At 34.5% G+C, this 24,377-nt stretch overlaps 1 protein-coding gene across 8 annotated transcripts in view; it reads left to right on the top strand.

Annotated features, from left to right (window-relative positions):
• The first annotated feature begins 4,359 nt into the window (after nt 1–4,359).
• The window catches only part of Naalad2 (N-acetylated alpha-linked acidic dipeptidase 2), a 43,953-nt gene continuing 23,935 nt past the window's right edge, over nt 4,360–24,377 (top strand). For 3 of the 8 annotated variants that reach the window (XR_007344618.1, XR_007344617.1, XR_007344619.1), the window contains exons 1-8: nt 4,360–5,060; nt 5,900–6,011; nt 11,333–11,519; nt 13,300–13,401; nt 14,044–14,169; nt 16,493–16,679; nt 21,215–21,308; nt 22,312–22,410. Coding sequence is in view for 5 of the 8 variants with exons in the window: in XM_015489996.2 (XP_015345482.1) it covers nt 4,547–5,060; nt 5,900–6,011; nt 11,333–11,519; nt 13,300–13,401; nt 14,044–14,169; nt 16,493–16,679; nt 21,215–21,308; nt 22,312–22,410 (1,421 nt within the window). In the remaining 3 variants the exon portion in view is untranslated. Of the gene's footprint in view, nt 5,065–5,899; nt 6,012–11,332; nt 11,520–13,274; nt 13,402–14,043; nt 14,170–16,492; nt 16,680–17,430; nt 17,501–21,214; nt 21,309–22,311; nt 22,411–24,377 lie in introns of those variants that run through there. The other 5 variants (XM_015489996.2, XM_015489997.2, XM_048796019.1 and 2 more) reach the window with 5 other exon arrangements.

The following is a 24,377-nucleotide window of genomic DNA, read 5'->3' as shown; positions in this document are numbered from 1 at the left end:
AAAAAAAAAATAAAATTTCTTGAAGGATATTTTGAATTAGAGAAGTTTCAGTTAACCAGATGCCTGGAAAATGTGTCTCAGATTCTAAAACTAGAAATAATTGGGGAAAATGGAATTTATAAGGTCTTGGGAATGAATGACAAATATTTGATTCCAACAGTAATGCAATATTGTCTTCAAAGGAAGATGAAAAATATTGTGTACACATCAAGTAGTTTTGTTGAGATTGTTTTTTCCAATAGAATACTTTTCTAGTTCACTTTCCAGCTTTGTAGGAAAGACTGAAAAGGGTTCATATCAACCAACAATGTTGCTTTGTTAATCGTGTTTTGCAAGATGCAAATATTTGTTGAGATGTTAATAATTAGAAACTATTTTTTGATAGTGACCTCTTCTGTTATGAGCTTAATTAAAATGGAATTTTGAATGCTTGCAGATTCTATTATTAACAAAAGGCCAAAGCCTTATTGAACAAACTAACTGGACTTTTCATAATGAATTGTCAAGATGAAGCCAGATTTAAAATTAGGTAGTCAGTGTAGTTAGGTAAATCGGGTCTAATATCCAGTAAGATCTAAAATGGAGGCCATGTTGAGAATGAATTCTGGGAACAACTCATGGAATGTTAATGAATGTTAATGAAGTCCTGAGAAAAGCCCTAGGCCCAAAGTCCATCCCAAGGAAATGTTAATGAAGTCCTTCCTGCCCAGCTTACTACTTTGGCCCACCTGTGTCCCACCCCTTGGGCCTTCAAACCTACATTCCATCACTGAAAGAACTATAAAAAGGGGAAACAACCGCACTTCCACAGATTCCACCTCTTGGGTCCCCTTCTTCCTCAGGGAGAAGTCTTTTCTGCTGTCCTTTAATAAACTTCTAATTTCTACTCTGACCTTGCCTTGGCGTGCTTCTCTGGTGTTATTCTTCAACATTGGGGAAGCAAGGACTCCTCACTGGTCAAAAGTGGTAACAAAGATACAGATTACAAATGCTGCCTAATAGGGCATAATAATGTTCATATTTGAGGAAATACTGTTCCTTCTTGAAACTGTTACATTTAATTATTTAATCATTATCTGTCTTCTCATACATTGTAGGTTTTATAAATAAAATGATACTAATTTCAGGATTAAGCACAATGAGTGGCATGCTATAGCATTTCAATAAGTATTGGTTGAGTTAGTAAACCAACCATTTTGGGGGGAGGATACAGAAATTAAACTCAGGGATACTTTACCACAGAGCACCATCCCTAGCCCTTGTTATTTTTTATTTTGAGACAGGGTCTCACCAAATGCTTAGGACCTCACTAAATTGCTGAGGCTGACCTTGAACTGGTGATCTTCTTGCCTCAACCTCCAAAGTCATGGGATTATAGGCATGTACCACTGTGCCCAGCAGTTATTTAATTTTTATATGGGAAAATTAGCCAATTTGGAAAATTTTGCTAAATAATACATCAATTTTTCTATTAGTCAAACTTCAATTAGTATAATTAAGATAGGAGTAGAGGATCCAGATGGCAGGCTAGAGGGAAATGGCATTCTTTGTAGCTTTGTGACCTGGGATTCAAGCAGTGGAAACACTGTTTGTCTGCGAGTTTTTAGAGGACCTCCAATAGCTGCTCTCACACAAATCATGTCATAAGCAAATAGACAATTTGAGTTCTTTTTTTATCTGTATTCCTTTCATTTCTTTCATCCAATTGCTCTGGATAGAGTTTTATGAACTATGTTAAATAGAAGTGGTGGAAGAGGGAATCCTTGTCTTGTTCCAGATTTTAGAGGGAATGCTTTCATTTTTTCTCCATTTAGAATGAGAAAAAGCCTTGGGCTTAGCATAAACAACTTTTACAATGTTGATATGTTCCTATTATCCCTAGTTTTTCCAGAGTTTTGAACATGAAGGGTGCTGCATTTTGTTGAATGCTTTTTTCTGCATCTATTAAGATGGTCATATGATTTTTATCTTTAAGTCTATTGATGTGATGAATTACATTCATTGATTTCCAAAAGTTGAACCAATCTTGCGTCCCTAGGATGAATCTCATTTGGCCGTGGTGCTCCATCACTTTAATATGTTTTTGTATTTGATTTGCCAGAATTTTATTGATAATTTTTGCATGTATGTTCATTAGAGATATTGGTCTGAAGTTTTCTTTATTTCATGTGTCTTTATCTGGTTTTCGAATAGGTGATATTGGCTTCATAGAATGAGTTTGGAAGTGTTCCCTCTTTTTATATTTCATGGGATAATTTGAAGAGTATTGGTATTAGTTCTTCTTTGACGGTTTTCTAAAACTCAGCAGTGTATCCATCTGGTCCTAGGCTTTACTTGGTTGTAGTCTTCTGATGGTGTCTTTTGTTTCATTGTTCAAAATTGATCTGTTTAACTTGTGTATATCATTCTGATTCAGTTTGGGTAAATCATCTGATTTTAGAAATTTGTCTATGTCTTTGATGTCTTCAGGGTATGAAGACTATCACCAGCCACAACACTGCACACCATAGAACTGTATTTATTGGAGTACAATTTTTCAAAATAATTTCTAATTATTTTTTGCATTTCTGTAGTGTTCATCGTGACAGCCTGCACCTGGGGACACAGGACAGGGTATGAAGACTATCACCAGCCACAACACTGTACACCACAGAACTGTATTAAAAAACAGCATACTACAGAGATGCAGTCACATCAATGTTTATAGCAATACAATTCACAATAGCTAAATTATGGGACCAAACTAGATGCCCTTCAATTGAAGAATGGATAAAGAAACTGTGATATACATTCACAATGGAATATTACTCATGATTAAAAGAGCATACAATCATGGTATTTGCAGGTAAATGGAGTAGAAGAATATCATGCTAAGTGAAGTAAACCAATCCCCAAAACCCAAATACCAAATGTTTTCTCTGATATGTGCATGCTGATTCATAATGAAGGCTGGGGGTTAGGGGGAGCATGAGAGGAATGAAGGAACTTTAGATAGGGCAAAGGGGAGGGAAGGGAAGGGAGTGGGCATAGGGGTAGGAAAGCTGGTGGAATGAGTTGAACATCATTATTCTAAGTACATATATGAAGACATAAATGATGTGACTCTATGTACAAGCAGAGAAAAAATTGTGCTGTACATGTGTATTATGAATTGAAGTGCATTCTGCTGTCATGTATAAAAAATCAAAATAAATAAATAAATTTCAAAAAAGATAGGAGTAGGGAAAAAATAATTTAACAAGCAGCTATTTTAATCATTAGTTTCCACCTTCTCTCTCCAACAAAATTTTGTGGTAGAGGTAATTTACATATGTCTTTTGAGAGCTATACAGCAATAGCAAAGTTTTCATGAAAAACAGAAGAAAAAAATAGCCAAAGGTCTAGAAATTAACAAATTACATAAGTGATCCTCAAAATGTTTATGTGAAGCACAAATCAAATTAGATATTATATATTAGATATTGAGAAGACTCTTGTCCCAATGTTTGACACTAGATAGTTATTTAAAGCCCTATATTCTTTATTAGTAAAACAGATAAAATACATCTGGGTGCTCCAAGATTGAGGGGGATAATTATTTCACCAGCTGTTGCACATTATCAATAATTTCATTCTAACTTGCTGTATATGCTGCTGTGTATCTATAGGGTTAGGGACCAACTTATTTTTTAAAGAAAATATTCATGGAAAGGTGTTTGTCTCTGAAATAAAAAACACCAGAAGAATCACTTGAGGAATGTGTAAGGGGCCAGTAGCTAAAGGAGCTGAGGTTAGTTGGGCTTTAAACAATATATAAATATTCTAAAAAAGCAATTAGTTCAATAAAGATGTTTGTTTTAAAGTTAACTTTTAGGGATTTTACCAAAGTTCTAAGAGGGAAAAAAAAAAAAAAAACATTAGCTATATCAGCCAACAATAACACTGAGGAGAAATAAATCATTTGCTTGTAATGACTTGTTAAAAATGAAGAAAGATGCCTTGTCTAAGGCCATTAGAACTGCAGACAATGCAGCAAAGGTATGGCATAGTCCTGGAGGTACCATCTCCTTCCAATCCCACGCAAAAATGTTGCTTTGGCTGAAAAAGAAAATGATTTTGCTTACATATGAGTAGCCCTTTGTAAATTCCTAAAATTTCCCTCTGGGTGAGATGGATGGATGCAGGAGTTCTGTTTGCAAATCTTCTAAACACCTTTAAAGAAAATGTGTGGTAAGTGTAAGGGAAGGATGAGGGCTGGGGCAGTGACATTTGCTCAAAACTCACTGACTGTAATAATGCAAGATCCTTTGAATGGCTAACTGTATTAACTTGAATCTATAACATTCCAGTGAGGAATGTGAAAACCTCAGTTAGAGAGGAATTACCCGAATTTGGAGACTTGTTCATGTGAGGGGGTGGAACAAAAGAATTTCATTCTCATTTTGGTGTTGATGTATGGTTGAGACATTAGTGAGTTGCAGTGGAGCAGTCAGGATCTGGATTATTCCCAAGTTTGACAAGTTGGAAATTGGGTCCCAGAATCTGGAACCGGAGCAATCAAAAAGGAATGAAAAATAACGCTCAAATACATTTTGCAGCCGAGATTCCGGAATTCTTGGGATGGGATTGGCGAAGAAGCAGTCTTTTAGGCAGCAGGAACATTTCCCGCAGCTGCCACAGCCGACTTTGCCCGGATACTGCAGGATCCATGGAATGGAAGTTGCAGGCCAACAGGAAGAGTACCTCCTCCCTCTGCAGGGCTTCCTCTCTCCCCGCCAGGGTTCCTGGCGACTTCAGGGGCCAGAAGGAGCTCTGGGCTCGCTCCTTTTTGTTAGTCTCTGGACCCACTGGCAGGGCTGAGCCGCCTTTTGGAAGGTCAGCTGCGGTCAGCGGCGGTGAAAGCTGCCTGGGAGGTCGCCGCTTTCAAGGCTCTCGCTCTCTGCTCTTCTGCAGCCCGGAGCTTTTGCGAGGGCTGCTGGCTCCCAGATCTCAGAACAGAAGCCATGGCGAAGTCCAGGGGCCGTCTGTATCTTTGGATGTCTTTGATTGCCGTGCTGGCATCTTTTCTGGTGGGCTTTATGGTGGGTGAGTGTACAATCAAGTCTCCGGGCTGTCTCTCTGGGGAGGTAAAGGGAGGAAGCCTGTAGCTGGAGCGAGTGGGTTGTCCCAGGCCAGTGTCTAGTTCGGCTCACAACATGGCTAACTCCATAAACTGCACCCAAACTAGAAACCGAACAGAATGTATTTGTGGCCGCAATAAGAAAAAAATAAAAAATAAAATAAATAAACTCACTGGCTTTTATTGTGGGCATTTGAAAAGAGAACTTAGGGCTGTCACTGTTTACAGGGATGAAAAATTTATTTGCATTTCCAAGTAATAGTAATGAGTCAAAATTATTAGCTAATATTGACTAAGCACTGCAAAGAACTTTTTCCTTATCGTTTAAATACATAAATTTTGGAAAACTCCCTGTGTGTCAAGAACTGGTACAAATTAGATCCCCTGGCGAGAATAAGAAAGGCCTTAACTCAGAGATGCAAACATGTAAGAAGGGAAAGCACATCTCTCAAGTAAAACCGGTTTTAACCCACTCAAAATTGCAGCACACAAAGGAATGTGGAGGTTTTCTGCATTTTATATGGATCTTTTTTAAAAAGTTCACTATGAGCTATTTGTCAGGCATCAGTTTTTCTTTTTCTTTTTGCCTTTTTTGGCTTTTGGTTTTTTTCTTCTTTTTAATTTTTTTTTTTCTTTGAGTCAGGGTCTTGTCAAGTGTTCCAGGCTGTCCTCACACTTGAGATCCTCCTGCCTAAGTTTCCCTAGTTTCTGGAATTACAGGCATGCACCACTGCACCACAGCTGGTTTCTACTTCTAATAAAGTCAAAAGTAATTGTGTATATGTATTTTCCCCCCCACAGGCTGGTTTTTTAAGCCTCTCAAAGAAACAATCTGTGCACCACACCATGGTCAAAGTATACGAGGGAAACTGTTGTCAGAAATGAAAGCTGAAAACATTAGATCATTTCTTCGGTAGGTTTGTTTTGCATTTTTATTCTAAACATAGTATTTAAAATATTATTTAGTCATAGGTGTATTAAAACTGGTTATATTCAGTTGAACAATCTTTGTGTGAAATTATATATTACTCATTAATTTACGGTTAGTTAAAATGTCTCTTTAAACTACTCTTGGTGTGAAATCCATAACTTGTTAAGAAGTAGGTCTTTCTTCCTAATTTCATCCTCCAGAAAAGTATCTGTTGGCTCACTGGGGGATGTTTCAACTTCATGCAGCTCTGGGCTGCAAGTGAATGCTATTCTTTGTTCCTCATTGTGGATGTAATCAGTAGCCTGAATTTAATCAGCAATTTTATTTATTTTTTACACACTGTATTCACTTAGTTTGTTCTTTGCTCAGTGATTTAGTGAAAAGGAGATCAGTGTTTCAGATTCTGTCTGCCACAGGTTAAACCTTGATCCTCTCTTGCTAATATAAATTTGTGGTTCAAAAATAGGGCAACATGAAAATAAAATATGATCAGTGCCAATCTTCCATCTTCTAAGAGTGATATTCAGAGTGATATTTGTGAACTTGTTGAAAGCAATTAGCATAACATTTATTTCTGTGTTCAGGCTGTTTCAAAGAAGTGATATTTTAAAAATCAGCTTTATTGAAGGATAATTTACATAAAGTAATCTTGATCCCTATAATATCTACAACTTCAGAGTTTTTACAGATGTCTGTGGTATGCAACAAACCATCGCCTCAATCAAGATACAAAATATTTCTAGCATACCCTCTGTAGTTTGTTCCTCCCTTCACTCCTGACCCTACATAATCACTGTTCAGTTTTACATCACTATAGATTTATTTGCATATCCTAAAATTTTTATATAAATGTGGTGTTCATAGCATGTTCTGTGTGTTATCTGGCTTCTTTCACTCAGAATAATGATTTTATGAGTGGCTCAGGTGGTTAGGGATGTAGCTCAATTGGTAGATTGCTTACCTGGCATGCACAAGGCCCTGGGTTCAATCCCCAACACTGCCAAAAAAATAAATAAATAAAATAAAAATGATTGACCCGCGTTGTTGCATGTGTCACTAATTCCTTCTTCTTTTTTAAATCACTGAGTAGAATTCCGTTGTACAGATATTCTATAATGCGGTACTTGAGGGACATTTGGATTGCTTCTACTTTTTATTATTGTAAAAGAAGCTTATATAGATATATGTTACAAGTCTTCATGTGATATATATTTTCATTTCTATTAGAATGATTGGGTTGGAGGATAAGCATTTGCTGTGTTTTTCTCCCCCCCCCCCCAGTGTGTGTGTGTGTTTGTGTGTGTGTGTGTGTTTTGCTGGGGATCAAACCTAAGGTCTTGCACATGCTAGGCAAGTGCTTTAACACTGAGCTTTACCTCCAGCCCTTTAGAGTTTTTTAAGAAAAGGCTAAAGAGATTTCAAAAGTGGTCATAGCAGTTTATATTTCTACCCATCAGTGTAAGTATTCTAGTAGCTCCATATCCGGGGCAATGCTTAGTATTGTCAGTTGTTCAGATTTTAACCAATTTAATTGTTGAATAGTGCTATATTTTTGTAATTTTAATTTGCATTTCTTCATGACTCATGATACTAAACATCTTCTCATGTTCTTATTAGACATTAGTATATCTTCTTTTATAAAGTTTCTGTCCATATATTTTCCAATACATATTCTGGGGTTAAGTCCTTTGTTAATCATATGTATTATAAATATTTTCTACTGCAGCTGGCCTTTTGTCATAGTGGAGTTTTTGAAGATCAGAAATTTCTAATCTCAATGAAGTTCATTTAATCAATTTTTGTTTGTTTGATGCTTCCTACTTCTTCTGTCTTATCTAAGTTTGTCTATGAGACTATTGTCTTAAATATTTTCTTCTAGAAGTTTTAGAATGGCAGTTTGCACATTTAAGGTCAATGTTCCAAATCGACTTAATTTTTGATATGGTGCAATCTAAGGATTGATGATAATCTTAAATACAAATAGTCAATTATTTCTGTAAATTTTTTTGAAAAGACTTTTCTTTCCTTCTTAGGAAGATTTTGTTCATTATTTCTTGAGACATTTTTCCCTATATTCTTCATTTCTCTTCTTCTGAGAATTCAACTGAACCCTAGAGATCAATACGCAGAATGAAGTGCATACTCCATGATACATTTCCTCCTTGTCCATGCTGTGGTTTAATGAGATCACACAATTCCATATTAATTCCCATGGATGAATTAGAATTAGCAATAATGAGGAATAAAAACAGCTATACTGTTCTTGGGAAATTTGAGCTAATTTATGACCAAGGTACATCAGATATCAGGAAGCTAATTCAAAATGTTTGTTCTGAAATGCTTTTTGGAGACACAGAAAAATAATGAGTGGGCAATGGGATGACTATCACTTGTAGTCTATATTGCTCATTTGGTAAAATGCTATAAAATGCAGACTATCTTATGAAATGAGACAACATGTTTAAATTTGTATAACTTAAAAAATCAGGTAAAATGTTAACATTATTGACCTCTGCCGCATATCGTGAAGTGTCCAAAAGAAAGCACCTAGAAAATTACATGAGTTATCAGGAGTAAACCTTGGTGCTGGCTCTTACCTTGAAATTTTTATTACTATTACTTTGCTGTAATCTATAAAGTATGTTTAATATATTATGTTAATATACCATATTATATTGCTTTATATTACCTTGGATATATTACCATACATATGGTGATAAATGATGTATTAATAGTTTTCATGATGATTAAGTACATCCTTGAGACTGGCTTTTCTTTCCTTTGTGTATGACTGAATACAGAAATGCATACCAAGAAGGATGATAGGAATAGGAAAAGAGGGGAATACAGTGCATTAGGAGTCCACAATTTTTTAAAAAATATTTTTCACTTTTTTGCAGTACTGAGGATGTAACACAGCACCTTGTGCTGCTAGGCAAGCACTCCACCACTGACCTATATCCCCAGTCCAGGAGTCCATGACTTTAATGAAGGAAAAGGAATAGCCCACAGTTTTGCAAATGAGAGCACCTATTTGGTTATAAGCACCAAAAGAGCTATTTGAAAGGAAGGAAAAGAATGAGAAAAAAAACAATGAAAAATAAGAAGGGCTCCTAGTTATCCTTCTTGCTCCAAGATAGGTAGGGGCATGGAAATTAAATAGTTTGCAGATAAGCAGAGTCCTCAGAAGACACCTGTTAAGGCCAGTAGTTAATGCAAACTTTCCATGAAGGAGCAGAGGATATTGAGGAATTGTTGATCATAAGTTTAAGGAATGTATACATGCAGAAAAATAGTTTAGCAGGGAAAGGCCAGATTCAAGACTGTGTTAAAAGAATTAGTTGTGGGAGCAATTTGATTTTCCCCTATCACTTTCTTGTTGGCACAATGTCAACTGTGTTTGTCTTCTTCCAGGAGGGCATGTGTTTAGTAATGATTACCTTCCTTTCAGCCCAGGGATCTCCTGATTAGTCCATAAGCCAGTCATTCTAATTCTTTCTTTTTGGCAATGATTGTTTTGAAAAGAAGCTTTTTGTCCTAAACACTGCCAAGTTAATATGTGATGGCCACCTTACATCACAGGGAGAAATTCAAAAGTAAATGATGTTATTTCCAGCTGCTCCTTCTTAATTTGTTTTTTCATTTCTCTATTTCATTTCAGTGGGTTCTCTAAAAGACGAAAGGCAAAAGCTTATGGTTAACCCAACATCTTAATTTAAGAAAATACATTTATTTTTCCCTAATTGTAAGATAGTATCTGCTCATTACAGAAAAGAAAATGAAAATATATTATGTAAAGTAAAAATTAAATATCTCAGACTCATTGTTTCCCCATGTATAAAAAATTACTTCTGTCTAAACATATTTATACTTTTTAAAACAAATATTTAAGTTATTAAGCATCTGTATTTGCAGCTTTCATTTAATAATATAGAGAGGGCTTCACAGAGAAGATAGTCTTGAGGGATCCTCATGAACCATTAACAGTTTGCAGGTGGGAAAGTTGATGAAGAGAGGTTCAGTAGATGAGACAATATTCATGTCTGAGAGAAGACCTTGTGTGAAGACTAAAGGGTATGAGAGAGAAAGCATAATCATTTCAGGGAGAATAGAAGTATGCTCAATGACATAGACCAGAGCAGGTAATAAAGAGAGTGGGAGGAAATGAAGTTGAAAATATGGGACAGACACCAATGGGCTTCCTATGCCACATTGCAGTGTGAATTTGATAATGCAGAATGTAGGGAGCTATACAAGGATGTAAGCAGTTGGGTAATAAGATTAAGTGATATATAGTGAAATATCACCATTTCTCAAACTCAGACAAGTATAATTTCAGCTTCTTTCTCGAGCACTTATTACTACGCAATTATAAAGAAGCTATTCAACCATTTTTTAAGTTACTTTTGTGTAAAATGGGGACAAAGGTAGAAGGTTGTAAGGATTAAATGAGATAACACACGTGAAAGTGCCAGTGGGGTCCTTAGCATGTCGAAAGTTTTCAATAAATATTAATTGACCTTTATTGCCATATATTTTTTGGTTGTTCTCTGCTTAACTTAAAAAATAATTTATAAAAGTTTATATTATTGTTCATCTGACACAGGTTGGAAGTGGGATGGTTGAGAAACTTTAAAACATTATTCACCTAAAGCAAAATGTGTCACAGTAAGAAGTATATTTGTGAGTTCATTTAATTGCTATAACTCATTTACACCTAGAACCAAGGTGGCATTGCCTAAACTCAGTTCGATCAGTCATTATTTCCATGGTACCTGACAAGTGCTAAGCCCTGGGAATTTTAAATATCAAAATATACAGACCTTAACCTTAGTGAGATAAACAAGCAACTATATTGACATAATCAATAGTAGAAATAGTTAAGTCAAGTGTACAAGTGCCTGACTGGTCCCTGGAAAACACTGAGATTATTTCTTCCCAAATGTCCTCTATCTACTGAACAAGTAGCCACCAGCAAGGAGGAGCACCATTAGTATAGCAGTATAACTTTCTTTTAGGGTGTCTTCTCATATCTGTTCTGATTGTCTTTACCAAGGAATGCATTCTTTTCTGAGGGAGAATATTATGAAAATTGTAGTTGTACATAAGTAATTTAAAAATTGGCATATATATAAATTGTTATTTCTAGCTGTGCCATTTAGTATTTTTGACATATAATTCATAACTTAATGTGTAAAAGATGTGTAATGCATGTAGAAGATTTCTTAGGCACAGAAGCTGAATGTACTCTTTAACTACACTTGTTTTTTGTTTGTTCATTGTTTTCTTTTTTCTCATTTTAGTTCTTTCACAAAACTTCCTCATCTGGCAGGAACAGAAGAAAATTTACTACTTGCCAAAAAAATTCAAGCCCAATGGAAGAAATTTGGACTAGATTCAGCCGACTTGGCTCATTATGATGTTCTCCTCTCTTACCCTAATGAGACAAATGCTAACTGCATATCGATTGTGGATGGACATGGAACTGAGGTGATAGAGAATTGTTGGTTCTTTTCATATAATTATGCCACACTTTGTATGGATTAGAATATAAGGTCCAGTAAAAATATAAATTTGTTAATAGTGTGTAGAACTCACATTATATAGAAAAGTTAATAAGTTGTAAACTAGTCAGTGTCTGGTATGTGTTAGGCATGATGCTAAGCTAGATCTTCAGGCCAGAATGAAGATTAGGACATGGGTCCTTTGCTTAAATAAGGTGAGGCAGACAATAGGATACAGGGTTTCAAATCAGTATAGTAAGTGACATGAATGGTATGATAAAGGGTCTTTATCTATACAGAAATGGGTCATTCACCCCACCCCCACACCCAAGAACTAGCCCCCACACTGGGAGTTAGAGAAGTCTTCCTATATAAGTTGACATATAAGTCATGAAGGAGCACAAGAGATGAACAATATGAAAAAGTAAGGTAAGAAAATTCTAGCTGGAAGAAAATATTGCAAAGGCTTGAAAACATACTATCTTAGTATTATTGGTAGAATTTAAGATTTTTACGTATTCCAAGACTGTAAAATACAAGCTGACCAATGGAAGAGGTAGACCAGTGAAATATTTAAGTTATTAAGCATCTGTATTTGCAGCTTTCATTTAATGATATAGACGGGGCAAGCTTCACAGAGAAGATAGTCTTGAGGGATCCTCATGAACGAAAGCAAGTCCTAAGCATGGGAAGGATGTGACCACAAAATTCTATTTACATAGATGGGGGAGTCTGCAGATAACACCTAGACTAGGCAAGGAGTTAGAGTTAAAATTTAAAGACAGTAGTTCAGATGAAAGATGATGAAATCCTGGATTAGCATGTTATCAGGTGAGAAAGAATGATGATTTTGAGAAACAGGAAGTATATAGGACTTGTTTAGTGTCTTGGAGGAAAGAAGTGAAGAGTGTTCAGGATAACTGCTAGACTGTAGGATGCAGGTGACTAACTTAGTGAGGCTATTAATGGAAGTAGAGGATGCAGAGCCAGGAACCAGCTACAGGTGGGAGAACATAAATTCAAATTTTAACTTGTTGAGTTTAGACATTAAAGCTAAGTGACTATTTGGGCTCTTAATATATGAGTCTGGACAACATAAGTACATCAGCTGTTGGCAAAATTTTGTTAGTCAATGAACTCTTACAGAGAGAGAATATAAAATAAGGCAAGTGGTGGGCTAGGGATAAAATGTGTAACATTCAAATAAAAATGAAAGAAAAAGGGACCACAAAGGAGGCTGAAAGGAATAGTCATGAAATGAAAATCACAAGTATGCTACCTTTGTTAGCAATTTTTTTTTTCATGCTTGGGATGGAAACCAGGGGCTCACACTTGATAGATGAGCACTCTACCGCTGAACCACATCGCCAACCAAGAGTGCTGCCTTTGAAGTCCTGTTCTTTTCAGTTTTGTTGAGATGAAGTCTTGCTATGTTGTCCAGTTTGGTCTCAAATTCCTGGACTCAAGTGGTCCTCCTGTAGCATCCTTCTGAATGCTAGGATTACAGGCACATGACACCGTGTCCAATTTTGATGTCATTTTACACTGTATGGTAGCTTTTAATTGTCTGGGACTACATGCATTTCTAAAAGTTTTTATTATTTTGAAAAAAAAATAATAGAGCTCTTTCTTATTGTCAGTAGAATTTACCTACTTAATTATGGAATCTAGGATGCTTATTAAGTCTATACTTGGAAAAAATTAATTATACCTTAATAATAACCTGGAATTATTCTTCTAGCTTGACATGCTTTACTTCTTGCTAGGTATTCAAAACATCATATCTTGAACCACCTCCAGATGGATATGAGAATGTGACAAATATTGTACCTCCCTATAATGCTTTCTCAGCCCAAGGCATGCCAGAGGTAAAGTAAAACATTTTTTAATTCAAGTTTTATTTATCTCTATTATTTTTAATTCAAGCTTTTAAAACTTTCTTTATTGTATAAAAACTATGTAGAGGAATAAAACCAAGGAATTTACCTGGAGATTAGACATACTCACCCATTGTTTTATGTTCAGTACTATGCATGCCCCCCAAAATAAAAATAATAATTAAAAAAAGACTACCTAAAACAAAAAAGAAAACAAATACATTAAAAACAGACCCCAGTAAGGCAGAGGCCACTCTTTGCAAAAACAAAGAAACTTCTGAAGATGATTTTAATTCAGCAAGGGCACTACTTAAAATATGTCTTACTGATTGCCTTTTCTCCAATCTTTTCAGTATTTTGATAGTTTCTCTAAAATATTCTATAGAATAGCATATTTATTAATCCCAAATAAGGAAAGAAAAGGACTGAGGATGTAGCTCAGTGATAGAATTCTTGCTTTGCATATGCTGCAGGACCCTGGGTTCAATCTCCAGTATTGAAAAAAATTAAGAAAACAAAAAAAGAAAAAACAAAACAAAAACCTTCTGCTGATGCAGTTTTGTGAAACACATTTATTTAAAAATTTTTTTCTTTAATTTTAGCAGTGGTATTTTTTTCTTCTTTTTTCTGTAGGGAGATCTCGTATATGTGAACTATGCTCGTACTGAAGACTTTTTCAAACTAGAAAGAGAGATGAATATTAACTGCACTGGAAAGATTGTTATTGCAAGATATGGGAAGATCTTCAGAGGAAATAAAGTATGGTGGAGCTTTTCTAGAGGGAAGGAACGGGGACAGATACTGTGGATGTAAATGATCAGCTTGCCTCATGGTTTCCAAAATTGCTTTGAAATTTCTTTTCTACTTGCCATGGGTACACAGAAAATTTTATTTTTTATTCACCTCATATGTCCATAAAGGAAAAGAGTTTTATTAGAAGAATAATATCTTTTAAAAAATTAATTGAAGAAATGCATACAAACTAAAAAATAAAAATCTCCCTTGCATTATTCAACTTCGTTGGCTAGACATAATCAATCTTAATAGCTTTTTCCAAACCTAATTCTGTGATATATAAACATACCTCTATATGTTTACTATACACACATATATATGGATGTAATTATATTTAATATATAGTATATTATATAACATCAGTAATGTATATTATAATATATAAGAATACATATAGATCTAATTAGTATTTATTAAACATAGGTCGTTATCCACTGTATCTTGGATAACTTTATAATTTCACTCAGCCATGACTTGGATATTCTTTCATATCATTACACGGAAAGTCATGTAACATAGTTTTTAAGAGTATAGTCCATGGATCCTTACCACCTGGGTCTGCTCTCCTCTGGGCCCCTGCTCTTTTATTGTGAGCAAGATCCTTAACCTCTCTGTGCCAACATTTCCTCATATATAAAATGGGAATGCTTATAGCAACAATCTCAAAATGAAACTCAGATTGTTTCACAACAATCTTCTTACTAGCTCAGTGGTAGAATTCTTGCCTTGCATGTGCTGCAAATAAATTAATAAATATCTCACTAATTTAAGGAAGTGGTTAATTGGGGGTGTGGCTATAGGATATATATTTTGTATCTGGAGCTGGAGTTTCTCTCTCTGCTTGTTGACCACCGTGATGAGAGCTGCTTCCCTCTGCCACACTAGGCCTAACTGACTTTATGTTTTAAAGCACTTAGGGTAATAGCTGGTTTTAGTAATTTCTATATCTTAATAAATATCTCACTAATTTAAGTGGTAACATAATATCTTGTAGGAATGAAAAGCAGTGTATTTAACCATTTCTTTGTTAGCGAGTGCTTATCTTGAATTGGTTACTAGTACAAATAATTCTATTGTGAACATTCTTGTCCATATACACTTCAAACATCTGTATGAACATTTTTATAGTATAGATTCTTGGAAATGGAGTGGCTAAATAATAGTGTAGCTTCGTACAGCATTTTGACAGGCTAATTATAACAGTCCTTCCCCCAAATTGTGACAGATTATATTTTCACTGATACAGCAAAATGATTTCTGAATATTGGGATCTCTTTTAGTTAATCAAGACTGATAGTTACATCTTTTGCTATAATACTTTTGCTGATGAAAGATTTAGTACCTCGCAGGGTAGATGTTATGGTTTGGATATGAAGTGTCTCCCAAAAGCTCACCTGTGAGACAATGCAAGAAGTTTCAGAGAAGTGACTGGATTGTGAAGGTCTTAACCCAATCAGTAAATTAATTGGATTTAATTGAGTGGTAACTAGAGCAGGTGGGGTGTGGCTAGAGGAAGTGGTTAATTGGGGGTGTGGCTATAGTATATATATTTTGTATCTGGAGCTGGGGTTTCTCTCTCTGCTTGTTGACCACCATGATGCGAGCTGCTTCCCTCTGCCACACACTCCATCATGATGTTCTGCCTCACCTCAAGCCCAAGGAATAGAGCTAGACTTCTCTGTACTAAGACCTCTGAAACTGTGAGCTCTCAAATAAACTTTTCCTCCCTAGGGTTGTTCTGGTCAAATCCTTTAGTCACAGCAGCGAAAAATCTGAATAAAACAGTAGATTTTCATATTGTTGGTCAATTTACATTGTTCAAAATATTTTTGAAAAACAGGCTGAGAAGTTCTTCATACACTTTGACTGTTTTGCTTAAAATTTTATGTCAATTTAATTAAACCAATATTTGTAAAGTGCTTACTCTATGATGTGTGAGATTTTGGAGGGTGGGTATTTAAAATTAAGACATGATGTATTTTCTCAATAATATCCTCAGTCCAGTAGAGAAGACAGATATTTAAAAGACATTTTAATACACTATGATCTGCCCTACAATAAATATATATACAAAGAATAAATCCATAGAAGAAAGGAGACTTTAATTTTTCAGGTTTGGAAACCATAGAATATTTCACATGTGTAAGGCCTACAAAGAGGGGAACTGTCTTCAAAGCAAAGAGAACTAAATAGGCAATGGCATAATCAAGTGCAATGTCTAAATTTCCTTACATTATGATTTTTTATATAAATAGTAATTTGCCATTTCTGTACCTTCCTCACACAGGTTAAAAATGCCATGTTAGCAGGAGCCATAGGAATCATCTTGTACTCAGATCCAGCTGACTACTTTGCCCCTGGGGTACAGCCATATCCCAAAGGCTGGAACCTTCCTGGAAATGCAGTGCAGAGAGGAAATGTGTTAAATTTGAATGGTGCTGGTGACCCTCTCACTCCAGGCTATCCAGCTAAAGGTAATGGATGAGCCTATGAGCCTGTCAGTGTACCGTTTTTTCAAAAAGATTCCTTGCTGTTTTAGATGGGGAAAAAAGCAAGCATCTGTAGAATAACATTAAAATAACTAAAAAATGTATGCATTATGTAATTTTGGATTATTAATACTAGGAATTCAAAATAATTGCCTTTGTAGTATATATGTATGTATGTATGTATGTATGTGTGAATGTATTTGGTGCTAGAAATTGAACCCTGGGCACTCAATTGCTGAGCTACATTCCCACATCTTTTTATTTTGACATGAGGTCCCAATAAGTTAATTAAGGCCTAAATTGGTGATGCTGACCTCAAACTTGCACTCCTACTGCCTCAGCCTTCTGAGTTACTAGAATTACAGGTGAGTGCCATTGCACTTGGCCTTTGCATTATTTTTTAGTTTGAATTCTCATGACATGTAGGCATGGGAAGGGAATATTCAGTTGGTATTCTCCTTTTACCCTTACTAGACAAGGGTTTCAGAAATGTTGCTCCTCATACCCAAAGTAATATTGCTCTTAACAAACTAGGATTTACATTTTCTAAGTTATCTAGGATTGTATGCTTCTTTAGGTCACTCACTTGTATTTTAAAAATACCAATGAGGTTTTTTTATTAGTGTTATTTTAAATGTAAATTTTGAAGTTTTGACATGTATAAAGCCATCTTTTTTTTTAAAGAGAGAGAAGAGAGAGAGAGAGAGAGAGAATTTTTTTAATATTTATTTTTTAGTTATTGGCGGACACAACATCTTTGTTTGTATGTGGTGCTGAGGATTGAACCCAGGCCGCGCGCATGCCAGGTGAGCGCACTACAGCTTGAGCCACATCCCCAGCCCTGTAAAGCCATCTTTACAAATTCATTACCCCTAAAACTCTTCCTTTCTCTGTCTACTCTTCTTGCCTTCTCAATACCAATGCCTAGGCAACCATTGTTCTGTTTTTTCTCAGCATAATTATTTTGAGATCCATCCATGTTGGCATTTCTGTCATAGTTTGTTTCTTACTAATATTGCATTGGCTGGCTATACCAGAGTTGGTTTATCCATTTACTTGTCGAGGGACATTTGGATTGTTTCATTTTAGAAACTTTTACATATAAAAGTGCTACGAACAAGTTTACAAGTAAGTGTCAGTGTGTATACATTTATTTCTCTTTGGTAAATACTTATAAGAATGGATGAATAAGACGGCAGATTGATATTTAACTTATAAAGAAATTTTCAAATTGGTTTTCCAAAAGGACTGCTCTACTTTGTATTCCACCTAATAATCCAGTTCCTATATCCTTGGCAGTAGTTATGTGGCAGTGGCTTTTAATTCTGGATTTTAAGTAAGTCCTCTAAGTTACAACTCTTGTTTTGTAAAGTTATTGTCACATCTTGGTCCTTTCCATGTGAATTTTAGAGCTGGGAATCCCACAGACATTTTTTTTTTTTTTTCTGTGAGTTTAAAGGAAATCTATAGATCAATTTGAGGAGATTTGACATCTTAAAATGTTTGAATCTTTTTTTTTAATTTTTAATTTATTCTTTAGTTTTCAGTGGACACAACATCTTTGTTTGTATGTGGTGCTGAGGATCGAACCTTGGCCCCATGCATGCCAGGCGAGCACACTACTGCTTGAGCCACATCCCCAGCCCCTGAATCTTTTGATATATGAAAAAAGTACAACTCTTTACTAGTTAATTTCTCTCAGCAATGTTTTATAGTTTCACTGTATGGATCATGCACATCTTTTGTCAGATTTATTCATAAGCATTTCATAATTTTGTACTATTGTAAATTACATTAAATCTCAAGTCCTATTGCTCATTACCAATATACAGTAACGCTATTGTATTTCTAGAAAAAAAAAAAAACTTAACCCTTTAACTTGCAAACTTGTTAAATTCACTAATTATTTTTAAGGTTTTTACAAACCATTAGCATATTTACATAGATGATTATATCATTTGCAAATAAATACGGTTTTCTTTGTTTCTAATTTTTATATGTGTCATTTCTTTTTCTTGCCTTATTGTACTGGCCAGCAAGCACTTTCATTACAATGTGGAACACAGTTGTTAGAGCAGACATCCTTGCTTTGTTTTTGTTCTATAGGAAAACATTCAGTCTTTCTCTGGTAGCAGAGTATTTTGGGGATTGAATGTAGATGCTCTCACATACCAGGCAGGCACTCTACCACTGAGCTCCATGCTGAGTTCTTTTATAAAATTTTAGTTTGAGACAGGGTTTTGCTAAATTGCCTAGGCTGGCCTCAAAATTTCTGTTCTCCAGCCTCAGCTTCCCAAGTAGCTGGGATTATAAGTATGTACCAACATAGTCAACTCTCTGTTTAATATGACATTAGCTCTAGGTTTTAATGAATTGTTTTTGTTGGACTGAGGGAGGTCATTTCTATGTGCTTAACGTTTTTGTCAGTAACCTATATTGGGTTTTTTAAAATGCTTTTTCTTTGTATATTGAGAAATCCTATGTTATTAATGCTTTCATTGAATCCATACAGATATTTTTATGTTAATCCAACACCATCCTGTAATAAACTAGTTGGTCACAATTTATTTTGATTTTTCTATTTTATTTCATGTGTGCTAAACTTTTCTTAAGAATATTTTATTTATGGTCATATTGTAAAGTGGTCTGTGAATGTTTTTGTAATATTATTGTGCCATTTTGGAATGGGACACTTACATTTTCCTTATTTTTCTGTGTGATTTTATATAGAATTGGTTAAATTTTGTCTATAGAGATTGGGATAGAATTCGCCCATAATTCCTCTGGACCTGAAGTTTATTTGTAGAAATTGTTTCTGTTTTAACTACCAGTTGAATTTCTTTAGACTGTTCGGGTTATCTATCTAGTCCTGAATGAAATTTGGTAATTCATTTCAGGGATTTTGTTTATTGAATTTGTCAGACAATTAAGAGTGTAGAATTTTTTCATAATACTCATATTTTTTTTTAAACTTTGTCTACTAAGACCATAATGATACTTTCTCCTTTATTTTTTATTTAACAATTTATGTTTCCCCTTTTGTTCATTATCTCTCTTATTAAAGATTGATTAGTTTTATTGATCTTATCAAAGAACCAGCTTTCAGTGTCATTTTTTAATCTCTATTATTTTGTATTTGATTCATATATTTTTAGATTTATTCCAATTTCTTTCCTTTCTCCTATTGTTTTAACTTTATTTTTTTCTTCTTTTTCTAAACTTTTAAGTTGGAATCTGATTTCATTTGTTTGAAACCTGTCCTTTTCCTAAGATAGGTGTTTTAGTGCTATTATTCTACTAAGCACTGCTCTGTCTTGTACAACTTTTGATATACCGTTTTTACTTATTCAGTTCAAAATAGTTTATCATGTTAGTTTGCATTTCTACTTTAACCCATAGATTATTTGTTATTATGTTATTTAGTTTTCAAATATTCAGGGTTTTCCCAAGTGTCTCTCTAATGTTGGTTTCTAATTTCACTGTGGTCAGAGAATATAACTTTTATGATTTTTATGGATACTGAGATGTGTTTTATGGTCCAAAATATAGTGTATCCAACACATATTTCATATGTATTATAAAAAATGGAATACAGTATTCTATAAATGTAAGTTTGGCCAAGTTAATAGATAGATACTTCTATTTAAGTTATATATTTACTGGATTTCTAGATATATTGTTAAAATTTTTGTTTCAATGCTCAATTACTATATCTAAAAAGAAATAGTTGTTTGGCAAAATTATCATTTCATCTATTTTGTCATTTTTACATTGTTTGAAACATTTCTTCAATCTTGGCTGAAAGCCAAAAGTTCTTACATGGTTTTAAGGCTTTCAATAGTTTTCTGTCTTTCTTTGAAGAGAATAATGCATTACTGTTTGAATAAAATATTTGTTCTTATTTCCCAAGACCTTATGAATTCAATTTTTCCCAATAATTGTAGTTTTAGAATCTGAGATACATTTTCTAGGCATCTAGTTAACTGAAACTTCTCAAAGAAGGATTCAAAATATCCTTCAGGAAATTAAAGAAAATTCTTGTAAGTTAAAGAGAATTAGGTGAAATGTCAAAACAAAATCGAGAATCTATAAACCCTACAATTAGTTTTACCTTAAAATGTAAACAACTTAATTCTTACTGTTGAATCTAATAGGCCATAATAAAACAATAGCTTGGTTTCGGGGGGACTTTTAATTTTTATATAATTGCAAATGTCTAGAAAAATTGGCTGGACATGTTGGTGCATGCCTATAATCCCAATTACTCAGGAGGATTAAAAGTTTGATGCTAATCTGGGAAACATAGGTAGACCCTGTCTGAAAATAAAATGAGAAAAATATTGGGGATATAGCTCAGTGGTAGAGGGCTGACCTACCATGGGTGAAGCTCTGGGTTCAATCCCCAGTACTGAAAAAACAATGTGTATAGCAAGCAAAGCTATAATAATAATACAAATATTTCCTACATAGTTTTTGCTCAGATTCTTCAATTGTTTTCATTTATGTACTTGATTTTGCAGATTATACTTTCAGACTAAATATTGAAGAAGGAGTTGGAATCCCGAAAATACCTGTACATCCTATTGGACATAATGATGCAGAAATATTACTACGGTATATAGTTTTTTTAGTTGGATATGAGAGGAAGACATTTTGTCATTTTCTCATCTAAAACCAATAAAACCCAATTGTGTTAAAAGTAAAGTCTTGTATCAAAATAATTCCTGAAGTAGGAATGATGGAACACACTTCTCTTCCATAACAGGAGCAGTCAGTTTAGTGACTAGGAAATAATTAAACATTGCTCTGGTTGCTCTAAATGAAATTCTCAAATGCAAAGTTATGTTTAAAGATAAAAATGGATACTGGTTTGAGATTTGTTTTCAGGTATTTGAATTTACTTAGATATTCAATAAATACTTATTTATACCCAACCTGTAGTTTAGAAATACGATCATGCTTACCACTTACTAGATGTATGATCTTGGACCAATTGATTCTTCTCTGATTCAGTTTGCTTATTTATAAAACAAGGACAGTAAATTTTCTCCCTGATGGGGTTGTCATTAATTTATACTAGTTAGCATAGTGTCTAGAATATAGTAAACACCAATTAATGTTTGCTCATACTGTATTCTGTAACTGAAGTTTCTTTACGTATCTCCCAACCCATTGTTTAAATGTTTCTGCCAGAACAACTTCATGATTTCTTTATGGGTACACACTACATAGTTGACAGCTTCTTTAAAATTCATTTCTTCCTAACCCAGTTATGAATTTCCTAATGTTGGATATCTTATACTCACTGTTTCCCCACAGAAGTAAGATCAAGGGTGAGGAGACTTTTGCTTCCCATCTGCCTTCACTATTATATGTTTTTCCTCCTCAGCTCTTAGCACCAAAATATTATATATTTTACTTATTTGCTCCAGTTATGGCTCTCTCATTAGAATAAAAGCTCCTCAGAATATAGAATAAAAGGGGTTTGGACAAGTTGGTCAATAAATAATTCTTAGTTGTAGAGTGAAATATTACCTCAGCATGAACTTCTTGATTTTTTTTTTCATGGAAATGGTGATACTCAGCCTTTTTCTGTCATCTCATTCTCTCTTGACAGCTACTTGGGAGGAACTACTCCACCAGATAAGAACTGGAAGGGAGCTCTTAATGTGAGTTACAATGTAGGACCTGGCTTTACAGGGAATGAGTCTTTCAGGTAATTTTATATTACTTTAATAACTTGGAAAAGTTTTATATTTCAATGGAAATGTGAAGATAACTGTTCCACCAGGCATATTTTGCTTATATCTTTTTCTTATTGTCACTAGTGAAAAATTTATCATTTTATATCACTTAAGAAGAACTTACAGAATGAACCATTGAATTCCTTCCCCCCGCCCCCGGCGAGCTGGGGATTGAACCAAGGGATTCACACATGCAAGGCAAGCACTCTATGACTGAGCCACATCCCTAGCACCATGAATCAATGAATTTTTATAGTAATATTTCAGCATTAGTTTCAGAATTTCATCAATTATTGTATTTGAATTATAGACTTAACATTTCAAGTAATAATTTTTAAACTTTCCTTTCACCTAAAGTTTAAATTTTTTTTTTCCAATAACTTTCAGAATGTTATATATGTATGTGAAACATTAGGTTATGTTAAGGGAGGGAATATTGGAGAACAGAGAAAGGAGCCAACAATTATTGGTTATTTACTGTGTATTAAGTGAGTTTAAATGAATAGATCATGTAGCTACTATAAAGCTCAATAGACTCATTGTTTTGAACACATGAAAGCATCATTCTAGAGGAGGAGTGTTGTGGAATGTATGTGTTAAGTTAGATCTACAGAAAGAATAAAAATTTCCAAATGGCTCAAGGCAGGCAGGAAATGCTAGCTACCGTGTGAACTTGGAGAGAGTTTGTGGAATGGCCCTGCATGATTAGAACTAAGAAGTTTGATTCACTTAAAATGTTGCAGGAGAGGGAAATGTCACTGATAAATCATAAATGCCATAGCTTGCTTTTTTTGTTTTGTTTTTGTTTTTTGTTTGGTTTGGTTTGGTTTGGTACCAGGGATTCTACCCAGGGGCACTTAACCACCCCACCAAGTCTCATCCTAAACTCTTTTTATTTTTTAATTTTTGAGACAGGGCCTCACTAAGTTGCTTAGGGCCTTGCTAAGTAGCTGAGGCTGGCTTTGAATTCCCAGTCCTCCTGTGTCAGCCTCCAGAGTCACTGGGATTATAGGAGTGCACCACCATGCCCAGTGTGATAGAATGTTTTTTAGTTTTTGAAATTCTTTTTATTTCAGAAAGGTTAAAGTACTAGGTTAAATTCAACTTCCTTCCTTGATAGGAACTTCAGAAGCATTCAGTTTCTGTGTTTATTAATCTCTATAATCAATCACTATAGAGTTCCTTTAATTTAAGAGACTATTTAGTTTATTTATGTCTTCTGAAGGGAAAAAAACACATAATATAACAAAAAGTAAAAATCTATCTGATTTACAAACCAGAGTATACAGACACAAAACATAAGTTCAGTTCTATAATTTCAGTCATAGTTCAAGAGTAAACTCAAAAACATAAGAAATCCCAGGTCTAGATATCAAATACACTGTTCTCCACTGTGGATACAAAATTTTTGATGGATTTGAGATTACAATGCACAATGAACAATGTTAAAAATTCCTAAAACTAGATTCTTTCCTATCTCTCCTACCACAGACATCTTCAGAATTCATTGATTCACTTAGATAACCAAATGATAAGACATAAAGTGAGATTTCTAATCATTGCTGCTACCAGTGAATAATAGCTTATTCTGATCTAAGCAAAGAGGAAACATAAACGAAACACAAAACCAGTAAGGAAAAAAGTAAAACTAGACATATGGCATGTCAGCAAAGTTGGGAGAGCCACAGAAAATATGAAGAATGAGTTTCAACTGACTACATCTGTTCTTCAAGATGAATCTACCGTTTGTTTCAAAGGGACCTCTAAAATAATGAAGGATAATTTAAAAACTGATTATTAGATGAATGTAAATGAACATGTATTACAGATTTCATTTAACTTTAGTTAATAAAAAAATCCAGAATTATGTTAAAAATGGTTCAAAAGGCCAAGTAGATAATTCAGTGGTAGAGAACTTGCCTAGCATGCCCAAGGCCAC

Source organism: Marmota marmota, unplaced genomic scaffold (genome assembly GCF_001458135.2).
Source record: "Marmota marmota marmota unplaced genomic scaffold, marMar, whole genome shotgun sequence".
NCBI lineage: Eukaryota > Metazoa > Chordata > Mammalia > Rodentia > Sciuridae > Marmota > Marmota marmota.
This window is presented reverse-complemented; position numbering and strand designations above follow the sequence as displayed.